This window comes from Seriola aureovittata, chromosome 2 (genome assembly GCF_021018895.1).
Source record: "Seriola aureovittata isolate HTS-2021-v1 ecotype China chromosome 2, ASM2101889v1, whole genome shotgun sequence".
In the NCBI taxonomy this organism is placed as follows: domain Eukaryota; kingdom Metazoa; phylum Chordata; class Actinopteri; order Carangiformes; family Carangidae; genus Seriola; species Seriola aureovittata.
The window spans coordinates 24357095-24384897 of record NC_079365.1 but is presented as its reverse complement, the minus strand read 5'-3'; the positions used below and the strand labels follow the sequence as shown (position 1 = coordinate 24384897).

At 41.4% G+C, this 27803-nt stretch overlaps 1 protein-coding gene across 3 annotated transcripts; it reads left to right on the top strand.

Moving 5' to 3' along the window:
- Positions 1–17: 17 nt before the first annotated feature.
- Positions 18–27803, top strand: pacsin1b (protein kinase C and casein kinase substrate in neurons 1b). Of its 3 annotated transcripts, none has more exons than XM_056401663.1 (10): positions 18–172; positions 15969–16095; positions 19849–20005; positions 20092–20327; positions 21771–21926; positions 22406–22581; positions 22670–22790; positions 23191–23315; positions 23681–23877; positions 24538–27803. In XM_056401663.1, exons 2-10 carry the CDS (start codon positions 16036–16038, stop codon positions 24645–24647), a joined length of 1338 nt encoding a protein of 445 aa, XP_056257638.1. In that variant the 5' UTR covers positions 18–172; positions 15969–16035; the 3' UTR covers positions 24648–27803. The 3 variants fall into 3 exon arrangements, with proteins under 3 accessions (XP_056257638.1, XP_056257648.1, XP_056257642.1); XM_056401673.1 differs by lacking the exon at positions 18–172 and adding an exon at positions 11143–11283; XM_056401667.1 differs by lacking the exon at positions 18–172 and adding an exon at positions 11296–11563.

The window sequence follows — 27803 nt, the reverse complement described above, 5'->3', positions numbered from 1 at the left end:
GTCATGCTGTTCATCATTTCAACCTTGACACCAGCCCCCCGGACCATCCCCCAACTAGCGGCTCCTTTCAGCTACATTTACCGGCGGTACGACGTAGGCAGTCCCTGCTGATGAAGACAATGATTACATTTTAAAAAAATACACACAGAAGCTGGATCATCATTTCATTCCGGTATGTTACTATTGATATTTTATTTATGTCTATTTTGGCTTGGTTGTTGATAAAATAGATGAATTGATAGCCAATATTGCTGAACCCTTACATCTGCTGTCGCATTTGTCCGTCAGTGATGCTGTAGGTGGGACTAAATGAAAGTCTATGATATTAAAAGTGAATTGTTTTGTGAAGAAAAGTCAGCCAATGATTCGGTTTTAGTTTCATGTTTGCAGTTTGCGGTGAAGTGCGGGAGATGTAACTTGAAATACCGCCATACTGAAGCTGCTCCTGCTACATGACACTTAGGCTATTACAAATCAAAAACAATCAGGATATCTATATATGATGCATTTACAAGAAAACACATTTCACAGCATTTCTACGAGTTGCTGTGCAGACTCTGTGCAGCGAGGATCAGGGAGCCGGTGCAGGCTGCAGCAGAGGACAGGGAGGGATGTCTGTAGAGTAAAAAAGCTCGTCTCTGGGGAAAAGTCCCAGGTTCCTCAAGACCAGCACATTTATTTGATTTATCGTTGGATGGTGGGAGATCAGGTCCGAGCTGCTGCGAGGTGGAGACCTCCATCCATCGGACTAATCTCTGACTCTGAGTGAGCTCTGTCCACGGTTCTGAACTCTGGTCACTGGTGGACTGATGCATCTTACACTTGGTACAACAGGCGGCTGGCCACTGTACAGCTGTATGGCATGGTGGATTACTGGGCCTACTGGGAACCAGTGCAGGGCCCCAATGGGTGAGAGCATCCCTGTTCCAGAGCTTCTGTTTGATGTGACTGTTAATATTTCTTGTTGGAAAGTCAATGAAACCAGAAGTATATCTCAGGCTCTGCTGCTTTGATTTTATTTTTCTTTGGATGGATGTGCAGTGTTAAATTGCTGGAATACTCCTTTATTTGTCTATAGTCTTTGCAACAAACTAATACTGTAATTTTCCACTTGTGTGGAAATAATTGCTGGGTCTAGCTTCTCAGACATGAGGATTTGATGCTTTCTGTGTTATATACTGTTTATACTCATTGTAAATTCTGCACTTTGGGTTTCTACACTGGATTCTACTACTGTTGAAAAAATACTCACTTTGGGGTCAGGGAAATTGTGATGAGTATTTTTCTGACATAAAATAATAAAAAATAATGGTCAAATAATGGCCATTGTCACTCAGAGCTGTTGTAGGTTGAGTAGGAATCCTCGGCCTCCTGTGCTGTTTGTTATGAAGAAAACATCTCATCTCGTTTCTGATCATCAAACCCATCAACCTGCCATAACAAGGCTTAAACAAACACAGCTCTGCTCTAACAAGGGGTCATTTGGATGCAGGGAATGGTCACTGAGTGGCACATTGTGAGTGTGTGGATTGTTTTTCATCACGAAACACAGAAGGAATACGAAATGAAGTATATCATGACGTCAGATAGATTTCTTTTCTGGAAATATCATAGCTGAGGGTCATTTGGAGAGAGGTGTGCAGTGAGTCTGTGTGTCTCTGCTTTTATTTGAGTGAGCGCCTAATTGGATTAATTCATGTGACAAATTAGGAACACTCATTCAATTTGCGGCGCTCTGTTCAACTCCTCTCTGTTTTCATAGGAGGAATGACAGATGAGGTGTCATCGCTAATGTAATTAATTAGACTAAACCCTAAACCGTCTTCTTTCTCTGAATAAATAATTATAGTTTTGACCATGTTATTCCCAGTGGGCAAACACGCACCAGTTCGCTCTCAATTTCCATTTGTACTTAGAAGCCCGGCATGTCACATCTGGTGCTCACATTAGGCATTAGATGATTGAAAGAGAGCAGTTGTTCTTCTCTAGTTGTCCTTTTAGCCTTTGTAACCCTGGATATGGCTTCAAGCTTTTCCATCTATGTCTTGGTTTGGATCAATACAAATAAAATGTTAATTTTATCTCAGTTCCTCTGAGAATTACCACAACACTGAAGAGGGTGCAATTGTTTCAAAGTTACATGCTGCTCTCCTACAAGGTCTGTTAGCATGTAGGATGGCTGGATTTGGAGATTTTTTTTTGTTTAAACTACATGATAAAATTTCACTTGAGAGTGAGAGTGAAAGGGCTTCCTTAAAGTCAGAAAATATCATTTGTAATATTTCATGTTAAAGGTAGTGGTAACCCCCACTTTTTCAAGCCTAATTTCCAGAAAAACATATTGTTTTATATTCAGGTCAAAGTGTCCTTCTCTCAAGAGCCGTACAGAACTCTCATGATATTTTTTTCCATTCATGCAGCTTGTCGGCACTGCACTTCAAAACTTAATTTAATGAGCTGAGTGAACTCTCAGAAGTTCATTAATTCAGTTCATCATTTAAGTCAAAAGTCAAAGCACTTCAAATTAGAACAACTCAACTCAAGTTTGAAGTGGTTTTAAGTTGAATTAACCAGAAATGAACAAAACTTATTTATATTAAATTAATGATGGAAAAGGAGTTGATTCCACTAAATTCCTGTATGAGGTTTCACTGTATGTAATGTCTGAACAAACACTGTAGCTGATAATTTACACCGCTCAGTGGAAAGGATCTTTCATGTATGCTCAGAGGCTCAGATACAGGCTGAATGGTGAGAGAGCAGGGCTTTCACTTTGGCTTGAACTGTAAGGTAACTGGAGCCTGAGATAGGATCCTCACAAGGGATCATGGGAAAGAGGCAGGGCTGCATTTCCTTAAAGGCCCAGGGGTCTGCATCCCGTTGTTTTTTCTTTCCAGCAGATGCTGCACATGAAAGGATTCAGGGTTTTAACTTGTGATGGTGTGTGGTGAGATTCAGTTGGAAGAAGGACAGAGCTGTCATTGCGTCCAGTATGAGATAACAATTGCATAAAAAAGCAGTAGTTTTTCTTGCAAACTGAGACTAAACAAAATGATGATAATTAAATTAAATTATCTATTTTTTGTTCTTCATACTGTATATGCAGAGAAAAATATGATTGATTGCTTTGTGTTTTTCTTCTCACATACCTGAAGCAACCATGATGGAAAAGGAAAAGAGGTAGAAGTTTTTCAAGACCTTTTTCACCCAAAGATAATTTAGCAAACCAGTCATGAAATGCACGCTGCTGTATTTAGGCATTGTGTTATGTATGAGCTGTTTTAGAAATCCCCTCTCGTGTCTACACTGTCTGACTCTGCTGCACTGTGCCTACAGATCCTGAATCAGCATAATCATACCAGCAGGCTTTACAGTGCAGCTCAGGCATCAACACAGTCTATGTTTTCAGCTCTTACATCCTGGGCTGAAACTTCCTGTAGGAGCGTCCAGGTCCCTGCCTGATAATAAATATATAAGGAGATAAACAGTGTGGGTTAAGGCCTTTCCTAACATTTAAACTCAGTTTGCAATTTACTGAAATTCATCTGCCAGTATTTCAACAGCACAGATGGCTCTGTTGCCAAACTCGTAATGTAGTAAATGACTCATTTATTTTACTTTCATGCCAGCTCTCAGTTTGCCAGAGTGGGCTGAAGTGGGGTTTTTAATATAAAATCTTGGACTCTCTTAAACTCTTCACTACTCTTTTATGGTCATGAAAATCAGAGCAGAATTAAGGATTTGGGTCTGTTGGTTGAACAAAATGAGCAATTTGATGATATCACATTGGGCTGTATAGAAAACTGCGGTTGGTATTATTATATTGAAATGATCTTTCTATAATTTAAGTCATTTTTCAAGCAAAAAGGCCTAAAATTCAATCGTTCAGGTTCTCAAATGTCAAAATTTGCTGGTTCTCTCTCCTATGGTATAATAATAGTTAGACTGTTGAACATTTGACGAGGTCAGGGCTCTAGGACATTGAGATAGCTGCAGCCCTACAATAATCGATTAATTGAGGAAAAAAATGGCAGATCAATCAATAATAGAAATAATCAGTAGATGCAACCCTAAAGAAAATCAAAACTGTATATACTTTATGTACTTTTCCTGTAATTCTTATACTTTTGGGTTTTTTTGTGAAATATAAAATACAAAATCAAACAATCTAAGAAGTAAAAAAAATGTTTCTGTTGAACTGTTCTCAACTCCAAACTTAAACCCCTAACCTGTGGAGAGGGCGTCACAGATACTCTATTGCTTCATCTTAAGGGGGCACAGGACTGTTGCATGGCAGTACAATTGTTTAAACTAAATCTTTAGTCTAGTTTAAATGTATCTCATTCTTGTATGACTGCCGGTTAGACTTTCAGTGAGCAAAGTGCTGTGGGCTAAGTCGTGAATCTGCATCATGTGATGTGGATGCTTCCACTTTGCAGAGCGTAATAAATCAGTCCGTGTCTCCGGGGCATCTCTGCAGTAGATGGTGCATCACAAAAGCCATCTCACAGCTCAAGAGGAACAAGGAGAGGCTATTAGAGGTTGTTGGCTCCAGGTTCGCTTTGGTCCGCTGAGGCTCCGGCGTGTCAGATTTATAGTGTCGGTGAAGTGCTTCACAGCCAAACCAGCAGGAAGGAAGAGGGCTTGATGTTGCCATGGTGACTGGGTTTGTTAAAAATGTCGTATGCGCGTTTGTGCATTTTGAAGATGGGCTGCAATTAAGGATTATTTTCATTATTGGTTAATGTGCCAGTTAGTGTCTTGATTAACAGATCGATAATTCTGCCTGTAAAATGTCAGATAATGAGAAATACAGTTTCCTGAAGCACAAGTGGAAGGCAGCAAATGATCATTTTCATTATGGATTAATTTGCTGATTATTTTCTCAATTATTCAAGTAAATGTTTGGGCTATAAACTGTCAGAAAATGGTGAACAAGGCCCATTTAAATTTCCCAGGGTTCATCTGGCAATCACTCCAAAACCCAAGTATATTCAGTTTGCTATCAAATACAGCAATGAACAGCTTCAGATCCTCACAACTGAGAAGCCTCAACCTGAAAGTATTTGGCATTTTTGCTCTAAAATTGACCAAATGAACTTATCCATATAGCTGTATTGAAATTTTTTGTTGCTCAACTAATCGTTTCTGCACTTCTACTTTTTCAGTATTGATGGATTATTGTGTGTTTGCCAGGAGGTTTTTCTTATTTATGCAGCAAAGAAACAGTATTTGTATCAGAAAATGTACTACTGCCTTGTTTGTGCTTTGCACATACCTGCCTGTATCACTGTTCGTGTTTCCTCTGAGTGGATCTTACCTCTTACAGCCAGAGGAGTTTTCATTCATGAGTACAACAACAGAGGCTTTTTGTGAGTGTGTGTGTGTGTGTGTGTGTGTGTGTGTGTGTGTGTGTGCGTGTGTGTGTGTGGGGATGGGGGTGGGGGGGGTAATGTGTGTGTAGCTCTCATAGCTTTTAGCAGCTGCACTGTCTTTGAATGAGTCACTCCATTTCACCCACTGAGATTCCTGCCCAGTATCAGCTTCCGTCTGTCCACAGCTCAGAGTGTGTGCACACTTTGACTTCAGCAGCTGAACCAGGGTCTTCAATAAATGCCCTGTCCACACTGCTGCTCTGCACTGGGCGGCAGAAAAAAAGGTTATTGATTACAAAACAAACTGCGATGGAGAGCACAGAGGTCCTCCACACTTGCCCTGGAATATTGATTGAATTCTTTTAATTGTGTAGCATGAGAAATTGGCTCTACGCAGATTACTAAATCAACAACCATACACGTGCATACGAATTTCACTTTCCTAGATGGTAATGGTGATGGTAATATGTAGGGCTGCAACTTATACCTTAAAGGGGCAATATTTAAGTTTTCTCTGCTGCCAAACATGGTTTCTTGCTGGGAGCAGGTGGGGATGATTGTCACCTGACAAGAGCTTCAGCCATCATTGTCTTCATAATACAATAGGTTATAATACGCCCTCTGAGCAGTGCTACATCTTCAGGGCAGACTGGAGGCTGCAATGAGCTGCTATCAGAAAGTGACGAGATGGGCCAGGGCTAGCTAGATAGTGTGCTAACTTCAGTAGAAGAAAAGACATGATAGAGTTAACATTGATGTTGCTTTCCAACACTGGAGACAGCTCTTGGTGAATAGCGGAATGAGGTTTGATGTTGAACTCGTAACATTTCCTCTAGACTGGTGAATAAGCAGTTGTTAATGCTAACGTTGGCTGTGTAGCAATAGCAAAACTTACAAATAGCTCCTTTAACAGGTGTGATGTTTGCATTTTCGGACTTGGACAAAAACACAAACAAACAAAAAAGTATTTGGAGAGACAATTTCAGATGCTGTTTGCCAATTCAACACACATTGACCTCACTCAGTCACACATATTCATGCCTGGAAGCAAACCACAGTCTCATCTGTTGGCCACTGAGCAACTCCAGGGGAGCATTTGTGGCTCACATGGTGGTGTTTAACATTACATTATATTATGGTATTTCTGTTTACTGCACTTTTACTGCCTAAAACTTTTGCACAGTGCTGTAGATTCTGATTTAACTCTGAATTTTATACTCTATGTTGAATTTGGATATGTATGACACAAAAGCAAAGCATCGTACTAATGACTGAAATGAAAGTGAAATGACCCACCCCTCCACCTCCCCCCATAGCAATGTCTGATTCTGGTAAATCCCTCACTGAAATGTCCCACCACAATAGTAAAAAGGACGCTGTCCAACCTCAGCAGGAAAACAGACTCAATTATAAGATTGTGTTTTCTATACAAGGAATCAGCCCAGACCTGCAGCCCTTTCAGTTCTACTTTTGCCTGCGCAGTGGTTGTAAATTACTTCCTGTAATAATGGGCTGTAACACCGGGGTCAAATGGAGAGAGCCCCGCAGGGAGAAACATGATTAGATGACACACAGATGGCACATACTGGGGAGACGAGCATCTGCCTGTGTGGATGGACAACTGGCTTTGTTAGAGTCTTTCATGACTTTAAGGGTTTCAGGCGAGAGGGTAAGATCAGCGTTGCACCAGCAGGCTGCAGTGTGTGACTCGTGAACGGAGAAGTAGTTTTTTGGTTCATTGTGAAGCTTCTGTTTATTATCAGAGGACACACACACACACACACACACACACACACACACACACACACCTGCCTGCTCTGATTCCTTTTATTCATGGCATCACACTAAATAACAAAAGAGCTTTGTGTATTTGTGTGTTGCTTGCATTCATTATACTTTCATTTCTGCAAAAAAAAAAAGAGAAAAAAAGGCGTCGTCTTCAGATAACTTGTTTTGAGGATGCTGGTGTTCTTTTATTCATTTATTCAAGCATCTTTTTTCAAAAATACTTGAAAGACACTCAGAAATTTCAGCTTCCACAAGTGGAATCCTTTGTGCATCAGCATATCTGTATTGATTGAGTGGTGATACTGATGTTGACTCATCCCTGTGTCCTCCACATAAAAAGCCCTTATCTAACCACCTGTGTGACCGTCTCCTCTCTCTGTCCGTCCTGTCTGCCTTTATCTTGGCGACGGGCAACTCTCTGTCTCTCTCTCTCTCTCTCTCTCTCTCTCTCCCTTTCTATCTTTCGATCTTTCTGTCTGTCGTTCCCTTTTTCTCTATCTCTTCTGCCTGGCTTCAAGGAATGTGTGTGTGACAAGGGAGAGCCGTCAAGTCTCCACCCTTCCTTGCAGCTAGCTAATTATTGATGGCTTAATGTGTCTTCTCAGGGATATGTCAAAGTTCAGTCTCACTGTGTGTGCGTGTGTGTGTGTGTGTGTGTAGAAAAGGCGTGCTAGACTGCAGGATGTGTCATGGTTGCAGGTGAGCGGAGAGGCTCTTTGACTCTGGGTCTCAGGTGTCAGTTCTCCTTAAAGCTGTCAGAAGTGACTTGGAGTGACGCTGTGGAGGACTGAGGGGCAGCTCACAGGACAGACCAGGTTCAGTAAACTGCTCTGATCTGTAATGATGCGTCTTTGGTGTCTATTTTTAGACTGTTGCAGTTTGTGTTGGAATTTGTAGTTGTGAGCTTCTTGCAACTGTTTTCCTCGTTGTTTTCGTAAACATTTGAACATAATTAGAGTTGATGTATCCAAATGCTATTATAGCGGAGAGAGTCATCTTAGCTTAAGTACACACAGATCTTGACCTTTGTCTTAACAAACTGAAGGTATGGACTTTACATATTAACAGTGGCATTTCCGCGGTGTAACCTTGGACGACCTCTGAATATTCCTCAAGTAGCAGATACACAGATACACAGATTAATACGAATGAGGTGCATCCAGCTTCTGTTTGACTTGCCCCCTTAAATTAATTTTCTACCTGTGTTGTTGACCATCTGACGCTTTATTTCCTGTGTGGGTAGACATCAGAGTTAGCAATCACCTTTTGCACTTGCTGATCAATTAGACAGTGATTGTACTGTTTAAAGGCTGCAGCTTATAAAAACAGGATCGTTGTACATGTATTTAAGTCTGCTTGTGCCCAGTCTTGTATTATTGATGATACATGAATATTGTAGAGAAACAGGAATGAGTTTCAGCTAGTCCCCCGTCTTGCTGCCTGGGATTCGACAAATCATTTCCAGCTGCTTGAGATTTTTTTTTTTACAGGACTTTTAAGTGCATTCTCTTTTATTTGTTTGGATACAGAGCAAATTTTTTTTTTTTTGGCATGTGTTTGATATGAGCGTCCTCCAGTGCTCTTCTTTTCCATTGATGCAGTTGCACACATTTGTACCGGGGAATTGCACAGTAACCACAATCTTCCACTCCTGACTATTAAGCAACTCCATCGGAGCAGCTGAGGGTTAAGTGCCTTTCATCGAGACTGCCTCTGTGATACTAAAACATCTGTTGAGGGAGTCGAGACCTGCACAGATTCTCTGTCTTCATTCACATTTTATTGACCTGCAGCATTCATGTTTGCAGCCGAGACGTCAGCTGAGAATGCAGGATATTTTAGAGGGCTGGAACTGTTTATCGAGGGGCCCATTGGTGGTGATATTATTCTCTGTGAAAACTGGTGACGAGTGTATTGTTTCATTAAATAAACTCCCTCACACATGCATGATAATGTTGCATTTCAAATAAACTCATACACTGATTGTTAGAGTTTGTCATACACACCTTATTACCCGTAACATTTCGTTTTTTGACACACTGGACTTACCGTACATGAGCACACAAACCAAACTGTCCTGCCCAAAACACATTACACACACTTAGCTCCTGGTCAGGCCCTCTTTTGTTTTATAATCCAATTTGTCTTGACAGTGACACCAGATTACATCAAACCTTTTCTCCACGTGAGCCAGAATGGTCATCTCGTCTATCTGTTTACACAGCAGTGTGAATTATTGATGAATGTGGCTCTATATATAGGATCTGAATCTGATGAGGGCAGCAGCAGCAACACACTTTGTCCTGAGGGGGAAAGAAAAAAAGGTGCTGAATTTGAATAATGTGGCCAAGATCTCACGGTACAGGAGGTGTTTGTGCTCCGAGGGCAGCGGCACTGAGAGACTGAGAGGAGGCGTGTCCTTTAATGTGTATATGTTTGTGGGTATGAGAGCATGTTACAGATAGTGGAAATCCCTCAGTCTGATTAACTGACTTTTCAAACTGCATGAAAAGCAACTGTGTGACTGCCAGGACACGTAAGAGGAAATATATTTGTCCTTGAAGTTTCACCTCATCTTATTTAACTGTATGTCAGCAGCCTCTGTTATATTATATGTTCCTGCCATGCTACTCATTAAGGAAGTCAGGTTTCACAATTAGATCAGTTACGAAATGGTTTCTATTATCTCCTGTGGCACCAGATGGATTTTTTTTTTTTGGTTCTCTCTAGAGTTTAAAATCCAAAGATTAGTTTAATCAGTTTGTCTTGTTCCACCTGCTGAGATTGTATACTTCTTTGAATAAGTCAATAGGTTTATTGACCTACTTGAACACCTTCAGAACTGCTTGTTCTTTCCTTTGCAGTTACGTCTCTTGCCGAGAAAGAACTGACGTGAGAACAGTTTCTCCTCTAGTTCCACTGAGAATTTGAGAAGCGATTCCTAAAATAGAGTAAATACTTGCAGAAAGTTTTGGAAAGAGCGTGTGCAAAAAAGTTTGTTTTTCTGCAAGACTGTGCAGTGCCTTCATCATCCTCTCATCACCAGTCACCGCTGTGACCTGCTTGTCCTCCACCTCACCTGTTGTGAACTCCACATGGAGGTGATCAGAGAGATACTCCGTCGTCCTCTCTGCTCTGTGGTCTTGTCCGATTGTGGCTGGTGGAGAGATCGGGCTTGCAGCTGAGACTGTGACAGAGGTCTCCCTCTGTTGTTCCCCTGGTTTTTGGAAAAGTTTTCGTACCGACTTTGTTTTTGTCTTAGTATTTTACCTCTACATAGAGTAAAGTTTATATATAGCTTCACTTTTGTTCTGGACTTTTATGACAAGTTGTCTAATTATTAATCACTTTATGGCTGCCATGTCAACAGCACAGACCTGCTCTCTGGCCTTTTAGGCAAATTCTGAACAGCTTACGTTTATCTATCCTTGAGTCATCGCCGCTCTTCATATGCTCAACTTGATGTGTTGTAATCACCCATTACTTAGTCCCCGCCCTGCCTGTCTTTTACTGGAGCCAACTGAAGGAATTTGTGTTTTTTTTTATTTTTTTATTTGAGGACTGTGCGTCAGTGAGTTTAAGAGAACAGTTGTGTTGTCTCTTTTAACCCTTCCTGATAAACACAGAGTTGCCTGGTCATTGAACGCCTCATACATCCACACTACAGCATCTCCAGACCTGCTGATATACAGCAGCCCACCCGTCCACCCCAAACCCCCCTCCTCTCTCTCCCTCCTCTGCGTCTCTCTGGCCTGCTGCTCTGTCTGAGCCTTTTAACCAAAACACCACAGGATTATCCCTCGCTCATTGAGAAATACACACACACACACACACACACACACACACACACAAACACACACACACAGTCTTTTCCTGCACAGTGCTCCTGGGGGCAGGAAGATCTCAGATCACAGATTAGAGTGACCGGCTCCTCTTCCTCTGCTCTGCTGATGCTCTGTCGCTCAGTCAGTCAGAGGACGGCGGGCAGCGCTGAGCAAAAAATAAACTAACAGGAGGGGAGGCGAGGAGGAGGAGGAGGAGAGGGGCTGGCTGCTGGAGGAGCCCACGTGTCTCTTTTCTCCTAGCTGTAGCCTTAGCCGCTGTTAATGGAGGACTGGGGGTAAGCTTTTGTTGCTTTTGCGGGGGGCTGTGTTCTCCCTCTCTCTCGGTGTATTGACGTCCTTTGTCTTGGGGTTTGACTCTCTTGACGGGTCGATGCTACGGGCTCGCCGCGCCGCGAGTTGTGGTGCTTTTTGATGCCTTGTGCACTTGCTTCAGAGGGATGGGGATTCCTGATGCTCTTGCTTGTTTGTGAGGATGTGGATCTCTCAGTGTGGAGGATGCAGGTCGTACGGATGAAAGAGGAGAGAGAGTAAAGACTGAATCAAAGCAATGCAATGGTGACTAAACCTCAGATGGTACCAGTGTTTATGGTTTTGTGTATGTGTGTGTGTGTTTGTGGTGGTGGTGGTGGGGGGGGTGGGGGGGGGTGGGTAGGTATTGTTTGTTCGTACAATGAATAAGTCACTAGATAGTGTTCTCTAATTTAGAAATACAGTCAGATTCATGTCATCATGCCTGTCTCACTTGCTGGATTTAATAAAAAGTGGAAGAGGCCAGTCACTGGCTGTTTTCCTACACTGTGATCTGCCTTTATAAGAGCCAAGCAAAGGGCTATCCTGAACAAAAGCCCACTCTCTGCATGTTGCTAATGGATTAACCAAGCATGATAAACACCCATTTCTCTACCCCACGCTCCACGCTGCATCCGGTCGACGCATTTTGTTTTGCCCTAAGGTGTTGGGTTGGGACCTCTGCGGAAATTTCCCTCCATTAATTGGATTTTGAATTTTTTTTTTTTTTAGTCTTCTCACTTCCCTCTCTGTCATTTCATCTCTGCCCTTCATTGTGGAAAGTGTTGCTCCATCCATTGGTCCATGGTTGACCCAAATACCCATGCAGCTCCCGCCCCTCCCCCTGACCTCCTATCAAAACACATCAATGCTCCTTCTCTTTCTATTGTTTCGTATCTGTCTCTTCTGCATCTTTTTCCTCAGCAGCTTCGGCTTTTGTCAGGGTTTTTGTTAATAATGACATAATAATCTAACCGCCAATTTCTAATCAGCTGCTGGTTTCAGTTAGGATTTGCCGTACAAAGAAACAAATATGTGGTAGATGCAGAACATACTGCTGAGCTGGAACAACCTCTTGATGTCTCATTAACTTTTTGTGATGAATCAAATTGTGATGCACAAATTTGAGTAGAAATCTACTGTATTTGCAGCAAATTCTCTCTGTTTTCGTTTCACAATTCTTTCTTGCAGCGAGTTAGATGAGAAGACTGATACCTCTCTCATGTCTCTGCGTAAATATGAAGGTTAGCTTAGCTTAGCATAAAGACTGGAAACGGGGGGGAAACGGCGAGCCTGGCTCTGTCCAAACCAGCATCACTAAATCTCACTAATTAACATGTTACATTTCTTTAACCTCTTTTCGCACAGATTAAACAAACACGATCTTTAGAGGCTCATTTCTCAGCACACTGTGGCTGTTTAATGAAGCACCACGGCAGAAATTGCCTCTCGTATCTCAACCGACGCATCAACTTCACATGACAAATCCTTATCAGATAATCGCACAGTTGCATCGATGCTTTGTTTTCCAGTACAGGCTCAGTGAAACCTGTTCGCTCGCTGAAACTGACATTTCACTGCACTGATAAGAGCGCTGTCGCATAAACCTTATCATTGTTGTTGTTGTCGTGTTTGTCGTTTAGCTCATTTGCACGCTCACTTTGGATCTTATCTCCATCTGCATTTCAGTTGTTTTGTTTGTAGCTCCTGCCTCACCTGCACACACTCATATCCTACTTCTTATTTTCTGTAATGCATCCTTTTTTTATTCACAGTGTTGCGTCACTTCTTCTTCTTATTCTTATTTATGCTCGCACAAAATAGCTGAACTGAAGCAAACAAAATGCTGGACTTTATTGTATCACAGTGGGGTGGTGCAGTAGGGTCGCAGAAGCACAAGTAAATAAGAGTCAGAAGGTGAGGAAACTCATTCAGTAATGTTTCCTACACAGCAATATTTATTGTGTTAACATTAACTATCATAAGCTACTGGCCACCCCAGACCAATTACGGCTGTAGTGCTTGACCCCTAAGTGCAGTGAGCTGAGTAAGAGTGTTTGATATTTCTTTCTTTTTGTTAGAGGAATGATGTTTCTTATTTTCAAAGTCACATAGTGTCACTTACAGACTTAGCTGCCAAACAGCTTTAATGAGCTGCAGATATCAGCGCACACAAACTGCAATATTACACAAAGATAATGAGTGTTTGATAAAAAAAATAAAACCTAGCATAAGTTTATTCAAACGTCTCAAGCAAGAGTCAAAAGTGTCTCATATTGATGAAATGTGGTAATAATAAACAGTCTGTGATTTGTTCTTAAACAGGCTTAGACACCGGCCCAACACATTCAGAAATACAAGACTTTAAGATGGATATGGACTGTGACTGTGAAAACAAATCTCCCTCCGGGATCTAAAACCTAAAGAAATTCATGCTGTAAAATGACATAAATTATGTTTATCTGTTTACCTGAGATCTAATACCATATTTTGAAGGCCTAATGGTGGTTATGATGCCTCATCACAGTTCACTCGCTGCTGTTCAAAGAGATTTATCAGTTTCCATTTATCAATTTTTGCTGTTTAATGTTTAGTTGATGTGATGGAATGAACCTAAAAGTTCAAAGTGATTCAAAGTGTCAATTTATTTCACAAATTGAAGAGGACAAAAAAAATACGGTTTATAGTGTGTGTGTGTGTGTGTGTGTGTGTGTCCTTGCTCACATATTACACCGAGGGTCTGCAGTCAGTCAGATATAGATCACTGCTTTCTTAATCTCTGTTTTGTGGTGTTTCTGTTGTAATTATTCATCCCCGTGCAAACTCGTAAAAGTCACCCCCCCCCCCCCCCACACATCGCAACAAGACCCACAGATTGACTTAAAATGATGTCGTTGTGGTTGTTTAGCATCTGTTTGTGGTAGTTGCGTGTCTCTTTGTAGTGATTTCATGTCTCTTTGTGGTCTTTTTGTGTCTCACCTGGTCATTTTCCTGTGCGGTTGTTTGGCATCTATTTGTAGTCGTTTGATTGACTTTCCAACAAGAAATATTAACAGTCTCTGCAAACAGCTCTTGACCCTCTGGGACTGTGCACAGCATGCCTGCTCAGTGATCAATTTATGGATAGGTAGGTAGGTAGTTTATGCAGGCAGGTGGACTGGTTGATAGATCTGATTTTCCCTCCTCCTCCTCCTCCTCCCCCTCCTCCTCCTCCTCCTCTCACTTCGGGAGTGGCTTTGTGCACTAATTGCAGCAAGTGTCATCATTAGCAATCATGTCACAGCTCTTAATTTCTGCAGCAGCATAAGGTGCACCAGCGAGGCCTTTGGATAATGTTAGTTGATTAGAATGAGGGAAGATTATTCTGCAATTACGCTACAGTGTTCTGACAGGAGGTAGGGTGAACTGAAAATTAATAGCCAGTCATTACATCTATTGACAAAGTCATCTCAGGGGAGTAGAGAGAGAAATAACCAGAAGCACTCAGGTTATGAGGGTGATTGTGGTTTTTGAAGTATCTGAGCCCATCAGACATCGCTGTGTGGGAAATATTGTGTCAAATAAAACTCACTGAACACTTTAGTTTGGCCTTTAGAGAAATGTGTATCAGCTCATTCGGTGGTATTACTGTACATAGTATTTGTCGTCATGATTTAAGGAAGATTATAATAGTGCTGGAGCAACTGTTCTGTTTGATGGAACAGTAGTTTATGAAGCAAAAATACTAAATATAATACAAATGTTTCCAATTTATGTCACTGTTACCTGAAGCTCATTACACTGTTGGTGAAGGTGTCACTTTGGCTCTGGAAGATTATGGGAGAATTTCCCATTACATTTTATGAATTAGTTAACTAATTGAAAATGATTGTTAGTTGCAGCTAGAGCTGAAACAGGTTTTTAGGAAGACAACTGACGGAAAATGAATTGGCAGCATATCTTTGATGATTGATTCATCATTTAATTCATTTTTCTCTGGCAAAAATGCCAAAATTCATTGGTGACAGGCCTTTTTTATGATTTAAACACTTTGTAGACCAAATAAATAATTGAATAATTTTATTTATTTATTAATGAGAAGATTAATAAAAAAAAAGAAAAATAACGGTTAGTTGCAGCCCTAGATTATATTTCTTAAACACATAGAATCTGGGATATGCTACATACATTATCTAATGCTCTTTAAAAGGCAGCTTTACTCGCATTTAGTCTGTGTGGTTAATTGTCTCTAAGCATCTTGCATGAATGTTTTATGTGCACTGCCGTTTTCTGGTTACATAAGGACTTTGCCTACACTTTGAAATCTGTGAAGCAGCAGTTGTGAGTATTATAAGAGCATGAAAAAAAGAAATAAGATTATGACTGTGATGTTGTGATCACATGAGCTGCAGGAATAAGCCCTCAGTCTGGGACTAAATGATGATGGGACTAAAAGAAAATGCATAAGCTTATTATATGAAAGCGTTATGACTGCATACTGCAATTATTTCAGTGAACAGAACCAAATGCTCTGAATGTATAGCAACACTGTCTGCAGCCTGCAACCAGATTTGTGAGGATGTTTATGCGTCTCACGTATCCCTCGTGTCCCTCGTATCCCTCACGTATCCCTCTGTTCACGGTGCTCACACTCTCTGTGTTTACACTCTTCTGTGCTCGTCTTCTCTGACAGTGCATGAGGAGCATTAGTCTGCTGCAGACCGCCACAGCCTGAAGCCGTCCTGCCAAAATCTGGGACCATGTCTGGAGCCTACGACGAGTCCGCCAGCCAGGAGGAGACCACAGACAGTTTCTGGGAGGTGAGACCAGCTTTTGACAGATTAGACCTAACCGGGAGCTGACGCTGCCGAGTGATGAACTCTCACTGAACCTGTTTTGTCTGGGCGGTGAGAGGATAGATCTGAGGCCTCGTTTATCAGCTGCATGTGGGCGCAGACCTGAGCGTCAGTCGGGCATGTACTCGTCGGTATGCAGCAGCTTCACCTGTAGTGTTACGCAGATCTGTGAATGACGTTTAATCACTGAGCATAATGACATTAACGGTAAGTGCTCTCAGTGTAAACACCAGGGACTTCTAACAAATAATTGCCACTATTTTGTCATCTTTGGACGACACTGCGGTGCTGCTCTGACTCCTCTTGTGATGTCTCTTTAGTGAGCTGTTACTCTCAGGTCATTTTTCTCTTCACCTCTACAACAGCTCTTATTACTGATGACACAGTTCATGGCTCTTTCTTTTCTTAGATAACCCACTTGTGAAATTGCTACATTACACATTTTAGTTTAGTTGAACCTCCTTCTCAGCATCTCAGCCTCATCGTTTCTGAAGTTTGTTTTCCTTTTTATTTCTCATTTGCTCCATTTTTCAAGTACGAGAAGTCCTGCGTTTTGGGTGTAAGCTGTAAAGCCTTTGGTTTTGTCAATGGGCCTCATTTAGGAACAGGTGGAATTTTTATTGATCAATGTGCACAGGTGTAAATTAGCATTTTTAATACTAACTTGTCAGTACAGGAGGTTCTTGTGCACGCTCTTGTGCAAGTTGTAAGTAGCATCTATACATAACTAGGGTCTTGAACTTTTTAAAGGCATGTCACAACTGTACTTGTCTCCTGCCGCTGCAAGGACAGCTGCATTGTACAGGTTTCCAAAGGACTTCTCTATCTATGGAAATACCTGACTCACACTGACTCCTCCGAAGTCTGTCTCCTGTTTTACAGATGGGAACGACAGACGTACCTGCATCAAACAAAAGGTGCAAACTGAAGCCATCTGCCGTCTGTGTCAAGTGTCACAAACTGGCTCAGTGAATGTGACAATAAGGGAGATCACACCAAGTTATACTGAAAAACAAGCTATTTATTATAACTAAAACTTAACACTAATAAGCAATGAGGTGTGGAAATCAGCAAGTATTACTCATGAAAGCGGTGCATGTATGAGTGGTACATTTGCTGTGGCTGTGTTTTATGTGCAAAAGCAAAACAAATGGATTTCAGCAGATGGAGGGAAGAGGACAAGTGATCACATGTGCCAGCTTTTAAACTCTGGAAGTCCCAGGTCTCTCCCATGCCGACCAATTGCCTGCCAATGTGGGCAAGGAAAACCTCCAATCCAAGACAATGGGAGGGGCGTCACACAAGCAGCAGTTGCTTGTTGCAGCTGACGATTCCACATCATGTGACTAAAGTAGTAATAAATTGATTTATTATGGTTTTCATTTGAAATTCTGGTACTTCTTATCACTGTGCTATGTGACACCAACTATTATATGACACTTAGATATGTCAAAACAAACCAACAATTTGCAAATGGTATCTAATGGTTAGTGGATGGATCACAGCAGGGCTGCAGCTAAAGTCTTCATCAATCTGACTTTTATTTTTCTGAATTAATCGAATTATTGTTTCGATTATGAAATTCTGAAAATATGGACAAATGGCTGTCACAGATTTACTAAAGCTTCAGACATGGTATCAGAGAACAGGTCCCTCGAAAAAGGCCCCAGCAGGTTTTAAAAACTCTTTAAAGGTCATGAATATTTTTTCTAGCCTTATATAATTTTTCTTCGATGTTTTCGTGGGCTGTCAGGAGACATTATACATCTGTAAACTACGAGTGCGACTGGTGTGACAGTGGATTGTGCAAACAGGAGCTTGCCGCAGGAGCTAGAAGTGGACAGGAATAGGATATAAATAAGCTCCTGGCATTATTGTTCCTACTGGTTTTCCTGCATTTAACGAGACCTTAAAGTTTAACTTTGGCAAAGAAAAACATAAAATCCTTAAAAACAAGAAGCCGGATGTCGGGAATATTTGGCATTCTTGCTTGAAAAATGACTTAATTGATCATCTAAAACAGTGGTGCAATTTTGTTGATTGATTAATTGATCGTTTTAGTCCTAGATAGCAGTGTGTTGTACTGGGTTTCTCCCACAACATTACATCACCAACAACCTTTTCTGAGCACAAACAGTTTGATGTAATGTGAGCAACAAGTTCCCAGAAGTCCATTCATTATATATGAGAGGTGGTGACTGTTCACAAACCAAGAAAAAAGTTCTCCACATCTTAGGCTACAGATAATACTGACGATCATGACTCAGCAGTTATTCTAGACGCTCAGGTTTTATAATCCCTCTCCACTCAGACTCGGCTGCATTTTATCCTCATCACGTCCCTTCAGCCAGGCGGTGTGTTCAGGAATCAGCTGGAGCAGCAAAGGTGTCTGCTTCCCGCACACAGTCACTACATCACAGTCACTCACTGCATCACAGTGGAGCTGCTGCAGTGCTGCCTGCTGAGCGCTGACTCGGCTGCCTGAAGCACAGGGCTGGTGTGGAATACAATCATCTGTCCGCCGCTGCTTACATTTACATCCACTTTTGAGATTTGTTGAGTGAGGCGCAGGTAAACATCTATTTCTCATTCAGCGCAGACGCACTTCTTTTTCTCCTCTGTCAAAGAGGTGTGAAGTGAGTGCACCAGGATTCACTCTGTCTCTGGGCAAAGCTCACAGCTCTCTGGGAGGTTGCTGCTCCTGCGTCCATGGAGAGTTGTAAATTATATGACATTAATCCCCCCCCCCACCCTCCCACCCCTGGTTTCATTACATAACTCCACACACACACAGCAGCAGCACTCGTCTCTTCCCTGCTGTTCCCTCCTCTCTGTTCGTTGCATCACCTGCAGACTGAGAGGAGAATTGCTTTATACATACAGGTTTTCAAATAAGGTAATTAACTGCTTTTATCGGTCGGTTACATTATAATGAATTAAATATTTTGGGGGTTGGACAATAAAAACAAGACATTTGATAGCGTCACGTTGTGTTGTAGGATGTTATGATGAGCATTTTTCCGTGTTTTCTGATGTTTCATGGATGAAACAAATTGATAAAATGATCTGCAGATTAATCAATAATGAAAATAACCATTAGCTGCAGCCCGAGCCTAAAGTAAATTCAGAGAATATGCTCTTCTCCAAGCAGGAAGGACACAGGAATAATTTGACATTTCAGGATGAATACTTTTGCTTTCATGATGAGAGCTAGATCAGAAGATTGATACCACTGTCATGCCAGTATGGTAAATATGAAGCTGGAGCTAGCAGCCGGTTTCGCTTAGCTCAGCATAAAGGTGGAAGTTGAGGGAATAAGCCGACCAGCACCTCTTAAGCTCATTTATTAAAATGCAGGTTTTGTTACCTTTGGTTCCAGCCAGGCTAGTCTTTATGTTAAGCTATTGCTAAGTTTAGATCCATATTTAACACACACATGTGGAGGTGATATCGATCCTTTCATTCGACTCTCAGCAAGAAAACAACCAAATGTCGACCTGTTCCTTCAACACAGTACATTTGAGGAGTGTTGTACAGCAAATCAATTCGCTGACCCCAGATTAATTACCAGGGCAGAGCCAGAGGCTGAAACAGTTCAGTGTTCAAAGAGAACACAAAAATGAAAAATGATACAGTAGAAACATAGTTGTATAATAAATGGATTGTTTTCCAGTCAAATAAAATTATAGGAAGTAAAGTTGAGATATTTTCTGTCAGGTTGGGAACTACAAACGTACAGTGAAGCGGATCGACGACGGCCACCGGCTCTGCAACGACCTGATGAACTGCATCCAGGAGCGTGCCAAAATCGAGAAGGCCTACGCACAGCAACTGACCGAGTGGTCCAAGAGATGGAGACAGCTGGTAGACAAAGGTAAGAGGAGTCGGTGAAGTCTGATGTTTGTCCGCTTTGATATTTAAATGCCTCAGTGTTTTACTCGCCCTTCATCCCTCCACCAGGGCCTCAGTACGGCACAGTAGAGCGAGCCTGGGTGGCGGTGATGACGGAGGCAGAGAAGGTGAGCGAGCTTCACCAGGAGGTGAAAAACAACCTGATCAACGAGGACTTTGAGAAGGTGAAGAACTGGCAGAAAGACTTGTACCACAAACAGATGATGGGAGGATTCAAGGAAACCAAAGAGGCAGACGAGGGCTTTAAGAAGGCCCAGAAACCATGGGCCAAAAAGCTAAAGGAGGTGAGGGAGTGTGTTTTTTTTCTTTGTTTTTTTTACTGAACTATCCGTTGGTAACAGTGTGAACCCACCCACATGAAAAAAAAAAAACCTTTCATTTGGATGAGAGTTTTGTTTGTTTTACAGACTGCCACAAGTGATGAATGGGATTTAGATTGTGGCGCTGACAGCTTTCAAAATAACGTTTGAAAAACACAACAGTAGCCAGAACGTTGTTTCTGACGAGATGTGTTGCTGTTGCGTTTCTGAAGTTACAGTTTGTTTTGTTTTTTGCTGCTGGAACATAAGGTGTGATGTGGATGAGAACTTGTGGCCAAATGAAGAAGACAGGATTGCATTTCTACATCTGTAGCTATTCTGTGCACGTACTATATGTTTGTTAAAGGCAGTAGTATTTTTGGACCCAAAGTGGCTCGACAACAATCGAGGTTTTAAAGTTATTTATTGCAGAAACTTGCAAAGTTGGCAGAGGCTGCGTCGGTGGAGGCGAGGGACTGAAGGCAGACAGGCGGAGCGGGGCAAGCAGCTGGCAGGGAAAAAAAACAGCAATCCAAACCAGGCGAACAAACGAGGACGTGGCTTGACATGACAGGCAACAGGAGATGACTGGATGGTGAACCTGAGGCACAGGCAGACAAAGCATTAGCAGGAGCAAACGGGCAAACAGGCAGCGCACGAGCCAAAACGAGAAGCTTGGCCGTAGCGTTTGTGCCATTAGTGTGGACCGAACGCTCTGGCGAAGGCCGGAGGGAAGATCCGGGGCTTAAACACTGGAGCAGCTTGACGAGATGATTAACAGCAGGTGCAAGTGGACAGACTGATTGGGAACAAAACAAACTGGGAGATAACAACCTAACACTGACATATGTGTAGTTATGTATTATATTACTGGAATTACTCAAAGAATAAAAAATAAACAGCCTATCGAAGCATTTGTGACATATACTGCACGTTTTCACAGTGATTAATATTAATATTGTAAGTCAGTGTGTAATGAGTGACCATGTTGCTAAGCTGCATTCTGGTAATGAGAACTAAATTATACTAAACGATCCGGTAATCACTGTCTGTTGCATTCATTGTTTTAGAATATGATAGCCTGTCAGTTTTGTTGTACAGATGAAATTATTTAAGTAAAAGGTGTGTCAATCAATTAGTTGATCAATAGAAAAATAAGTCTTAGTCATTTCTCAAGCAAAAATGTCAAATATATTGTTGTTTTTGCCTCTAAATTGTGAAGATTTTCTGCTTTTCTTTGTCTTACGTGATAGTAAATTGAATATCTTTGTGTTTTTGGCTGTTGATCAGACAAAACATGACATTCAATTGAACAAGAAAACAATTGTTAATTGCAGCTCAATGTTATTCATGCTGATTTTTTTCACTGGTGACGTTTGTGTGTGTTTCTCATAAGTTTCATTTGTTTATTTCATCTTTCCCCCGTAGCTCGAGGCCGCCAAGAAGTCGTACCACATGGCCTGCAAGGAGGAGAAGCTGGCGTCCACCAGAGAGGCCAACAGTAAGGGGGAGGCCTCTGTGACAGCTGACCAGCAGAAGAAGCTGCATGAGAAAGTGGACAAGTGCAAACAGGATTCACAGAAAGTGAGAACATCAGCTGCTGCAGCTCTAACAGGCCTGTGGGATCATCATTATGCAAAAGCTGTTTTCCACAATCCAGTCAAAGCAAATCAGCTCACTGGCTATTTTAAGATGCGTGGCTGTGTTATAAAGGCAGCATTGCTGGAGTCAGTGCAGCTTTGTTAATGTGTGAGTGAATACCACACCGCCCACTCTTTATCTACTATATCTAATACTTCAACATGAGCTGCTCTGTAGTAACGTGGACTCTGAGCTCTGCCTTGGCCTTCCCTCTCTTGAACCATGATTCTTTCTTGTGCTTAAAGACACATTTATTGCCTGTTCAAGGGTAACAGGATTCACTTTTGACCACAGGAATGAAAAACAGGAACATGTGGACAAGTCGTGTCATTAAAACATCACTCATTCCCACGTCATTGAGATATTGCACCAAATTTATTCCATACTGTTAAGAGTGTGCTTGTGTTTGTGTCACAACCTAGGCGAAGGAGAAGTATGAGAAGGCTCTGGATGAGCTGAGTAAATGCACCCCTCACTACATGGAAAACATGGAGCAGGTGTTCGACCAGTGTCAGCAGTTCGAAGAGAAGAGGCTGAGCTTCCTCAGAGAGGTGCTGCTGGATGTCAAAAGCCACCTCAACCTAACAGAGAACCAAAGGTTTGAGACGTTTAATACGGCCAGTCCGACGAGACACCGTCATCGGCCGAACGTTACCACACACTAAATCTTTGCTTGTTTTTCACAGCTATGTTACAGTTTACAGAGAACTTGAACGCACCATCACGTCAGCAAGTCCGCAGGAAGATCTGAAGTGGTTCAGCAACAACCATGGCCCCGGCATGCACATGAACTGGCCACAGTTTGAGGTACAAGAAATACCATCACAGGTTGCAGTAACATTCATAAAGACAATCTGAAGATATTATATCATGATGGAGATCAGCAGCACTCTGCTTCATATGCTGTCCAAACTTTAATACCACATTTTCAATGTTCTCTATTCTCTCTTTCTGACAGGAGCAATAATGACAAAGATGAAATAGGTTAATTAGGCACACCTTGCTAAAAGTAATGCAGTCTAATTTTTGTGTCTTTTTTTTTTTTTTTTGAGAAGTGCAAAAATCCGGTTGAATATTAAGAATATTGAGGCGCCGTTGAGCTTAAAAAATAGTGTTTAACATACTGAGTGATAGCTGGGACTGAACAACAGTTGCTGTGCGGAGCAGAAAATCCAAATCCAAACACGTTTTGTCTCGTGTTTTTCAGGAATACAACCCAGAACTCACCCATAGCATCTCTAAGAAAGAAAAGTCAAAGAAAGGCAGTGATGGAGTCATGCTGACTAACGTCTCGACAGCAGTAGACCACGCTCAAGCTGGCGACCGGGGAAGGTAAAATCTGATCAATTTAATATTTTTAAAGCAGATACTCTTACTCAGATCATCTTATGAACATCTGTTGTAACATTTCTGTTTCACAAAGTATCAGAGTCTGATAAAGATTTAATATTTTGTGATTTAGTTTTATAAATAATTATCATCATCTTTTATCATAGCTAAAACCACAGAAGCACAACTGCTAATCATAATCACATTAGTGTAGTACCATTAATAGTAATGTGATCATAGCTGTGGAAGTCCTTTGCAAGTCAATAAAAACAAGAAATATATCAAACTACGCACTGAAAAGAACAACAAAACATCCACAGTGGCAGTAATATATACAATAATGTTCTGCTGAAATGTGTTGTGTTCAGTGTCAGCAGCTATGAAAAGAACCAGGCGTACACAGCCTCCACAGAGTGGTCGGATGAGGACCAGACAGCCCCGAACTCAGGCAACGACACCAACGGGGGGACGAACCCCTTCGATGACGATGCAGGCAAAGGTGTGAGAGTGAGAGCGCTGTACGACTACGAAGGCCAAGAGCAGGACGAGCTCAGCTTCAGAGCAGGTGAGCGTCGTACCCGGCGTCTCCTCAGGGTTGGTCCCGCAGAGGGAAAAAAAGTCTTTGGATAAAACGGCGAATCCCTGCTTCCACAGTTATGACTCATTTAGTTTCTCAAGCACAGTTCCTGCCGCTGTGCTGATGGTATAGTACATAAAGGTCAAAGGTTTACTCCACTGAGAGATCTTTCAAGCTTTGTAATGCAAGTTTTCCTTATATGTGAGCTCACCAAAGCAAATGACCATATATACTGTATATATAGACTATACCACATGAGACGATAGAAATTTGTCCCCTTTAAAATATTTTGCTGTATCATTTTTAACTGTAACTATCCCTTTAATTCCCGGTTGTATGAGGTCATTGTGGACAGCATTTCAAGACAGTGAGGAGGACGGCTTTAATGCAGCTTTGGGCAGAAGATTGAATCAATGACTGATGAAGCACCATTATTAATCAGATATTTAATTTAATTAGCTAAAAACAGACATTCCCACCTGGCTTATTATTCTATAAAAGTTTATATTTCTATAAGATTTATCACAATATGTGTCAAAATAGCAATTATAAGTAACAGAGGATTTTGCACATATTGCACTGCTCTACTGAGTGTATTGTTTCATATAACCTCACGCTGCACGTGTCTGTCTCTTTTCATTGATAAAGGGGACGAGCTGACGAAGCTGGAGGAGGAGGACGAACAGGGCTGGTGTAAAGGTCGTCTAGACAACGGCCAGCTGGGTCTCTACCCGGCCAATTACGTGGAGCCGATCTAACTGTTCCACATGAGGACGCTTGTCTCGTTGGAGGGCAAACCCAGACTGAACCGTCCGGTCATAACTGCACATTGCCAGAGACTTCAAAGCAAAGCTTCCTTGTCCTGTCGGGCGCAGTGAGCTGCCTTCATCTCAGCACTCATCACAGACAAGACTTTACAGAAACAAAATCCCACCCCCAGATACAACAACTCAAGCAAAATATTTTAGTCTTGTTTGTGTGTAGCTGTGTTTGATTGCAGTCGTGATGCTAACATGCCATACAGTATGTTCTCTCATCATAATATCAATATGGTTTCATCAGTTGTGCCTGGATAGCGAGAATGAGCCATGCATTGTGCATTTCATGTATATATTTTCACCTTTTTTTTTACAGTCTGGATGCTTGTACAGTTTTTTTCCGTGTTTTCTCCCTTTGTGAAATATTTACATGTTTAGCTTCATAGGAATAGTTTGACATTTTTGGGAAAAGCGTTTATTTGATTTCTTCCTGAGAGTTAGATGACAGGATGAATACAACCTCTCATGTCTGTAGCCTACGTTACATATGAAGCTAGAAACAGGACCATGTTGCTTTAGCTTAGCTTAGCTTAGCTTAGCTTAGCATAAAGTCTGTAAACAGGGGGAAACAGCTAGCTAGCTAACAAAATCAGCTTACCAACACTTCCAAAGCTCACTGATGAACATGTTATATCTCCAGACAGAAAAACACAAGTGTTTTAAAAACAACAGGAAGTTGGTTATTGTATTTTGGCCCGCTGATTCTGCCCGCTGAACAACCCAGTCCACAGTTTGCAGCAGCAGCAGTGGCTGTGGATCACAGCTCTTGGAGTTAATTAAGGTACTTGAAGTATCAAAATAAAGCAGTTTTTGATATCAGCAGCATCACAGCCTGAAACTACAGGAGCAACACTCAAACATGGAGCTGGATTTTTACTTGGACTGACTGAAGTGACTCACCGCAGCCTCACTAAAGGGTGCGTTGAAAGTCAGGAAAAGCCTTTACCATTGTGAAAACATTTATATAGAAACTTATTCAGGTAAGGTCTTAAGATAGCAAATATACCAACAGCAAAATGTTATTTACTGTAAAGTGATTCAAGAGTTTGAGACCCAGGTGAAAGCTAAAGGCCTCAACGCCCTTGATTTTATTTCTTTTTATTTCAGTCTTTATCATGTCTTTTACACCAATGCAAATGGTTTTTATCTTTCTATCTTATGATTTTGAGTTTATTTTGCTGCCCTGTTTGAAGCACTTTGTAACTTCAGTTTTGAAAAGCACTCTGCAAAAGATTATATTGTGTCTGAAGTGGAAATCTGACATGTTTTTGTACAGTTTTTGTTAAACAATGAAGATACAAGATGTTATATAGTGAGCTTTAGAGGCAGATCCAGGCTAGCTTCTTTCCCCCTGCGTTATGTCTCTGTGCTAAGCTAAGTTAACATAATTAGTTTCAATCACTCTTCTCATCTAACTCTCTGCACGAGAGTAATGCATATTTCTAAAAAAATTTGGAAGTATTCTTGTAATGGGTCTAGTTGTTTTCCTGCTCCACTCCACAGCATGTCACTGAATTAGCATTTTTGCAACGGGACAAAAGACTAAAAATAAAACATGCGGCCTCTCTCAGCAGAGCTTCTCTTTGAAATGGAAATACAGTACAGTACATACTCTACCAAACAATGCAAGGATTGTTTACATTAACCTCCACTCTCTCGCCGGTCCACAACATGGTGCCTGCTATAACCTTTCATTATAGTTTCTCCTCTGTTTTGTCTCTACATGTGTTAATATTGCAGACGTCATGAACAAAACCTGCCTGGAAATATGAACAGCTGTTTTATACGGAGATTAGCTTCATTTCATAACCAAGGTTTTAATTTTTGTATTTTTTTTTTAATTTTAACTCCTGCAGTTAATGTGACTTGTTTACTATGAGTGGATGTCAGTGACTCTGTATTATCAGCTTCCAGCTCTTATCTCTGTGATTATGTGCATGCTGATGCTCCCACACACTGTTTACCGCTCTGATCTGAACTGATCCAATGCATGGCCTCAATTTGTTTCCCCCAAATTATTGACAGATTCTTGACTGAATTAAAACTCTTATCAGAATGATGATGATGATGATGATGATGATGATGCCATTTGCATAACACTGTAATTCTATTTCACTGTGTAACAAAAATGCAGGCTGTATTAAATATAGGCTATGAACATCTTTATATTAAAACATTTGGCTTTAATCAGAAAAACTAAATCAAACCTTATACAAAGAAAGATTAAGAGTGCATGTGGCAGCGCAGTACGTGTTATATGAGATTGGTTTGTTACTCCTGGTAACCACAGGTGCTGGTGAACGCTACACCGTCGTCGATGAGGAAGACGGGTGTTCTCTTACTGATGTAGACAGAGAAAGCTGCGACTAGAAAAGCAGAAAGAGGATCTGTCTCTGAAATATTGATGAGACAATCGCCTTTTTCTGCTGCAAGAGAGAACGAGGGAAACGTCTCTTGTCATGGTGTTTATGCTTCTGTATGCTTCTTTAAAAAAGTTTTGCTCCTCATAAGCACTGGCTTCAGAGTGGTGAAATGAATATTGCCTTATCAAAATCTCCCACGCTGCCACTCCAAAGACTCTCAAACTGTCACGTTCAAACAAAGTGAAAGAGAGCTCACTCCCACAGAATCTGACTCCAGGCTGTCCAGCTCATTTTACACCGACACAGCACGCAGGCCCTTTGTCTGATTGAGGAGAGACCTCAGCGTCATTAACTGTCTTCACGTATCTTAAGCTGTATTTGAAACAGAATGGGACTGTTTACAATAGAACTGTAAAAGTGAGAAAAAGCAGACACGTAAAGCTACAACTGCAGCATCCACTGTGAAACAACTGTGATACACTGAAGGATGTTTAATCATATTTTGAAAAACTGTGCTCAAACGCTCCTTTTCTTTTCTGTCCTTTTGCTCATGCTGGAAACATTGATCTGCAGTGTTGAAGGAAAACCTTTTAGAGGACTAGAGGGCTTTCTGTCTTTCTGTTTTTTTTTTTTTTAGCTTAGTGCTGTAATTTCCAAACTGTAGTGCCTGTTCATCTGCATTTAAGCAAAAATAAAAAGATGTCATCAGAAAGCTCTGAGGCACATATGAGCA

What these genes read in the sequence shown, in the direction of transcription:
- pacsin1b (XM_056401663.1), top strand. Translation starts at nt 16,036, where the DNA reads ATGTCTGGAGCCTACGACGAGTCCGCCAGCCAGGAGGAGACCACAGAC. An exon ending in CCACAGACAGTTTCTGGGAG is followed by an intron (nt 16,096 to 19,848) that starts GTGAGACCAGCT and finishes ATTTTCTGTCAG; the next exon opens with GTTGGGAACTACAAACGTAC. An exon ending in CAAGCTGGCGACCGGGGAAG is followed by an intron (nt 23,316 to 23,680) that starts GTAAAATCTGAT and finishes TGTTGTGTTCAG; the next exon opens with TGTCAGCAGCTATGAAAAGA.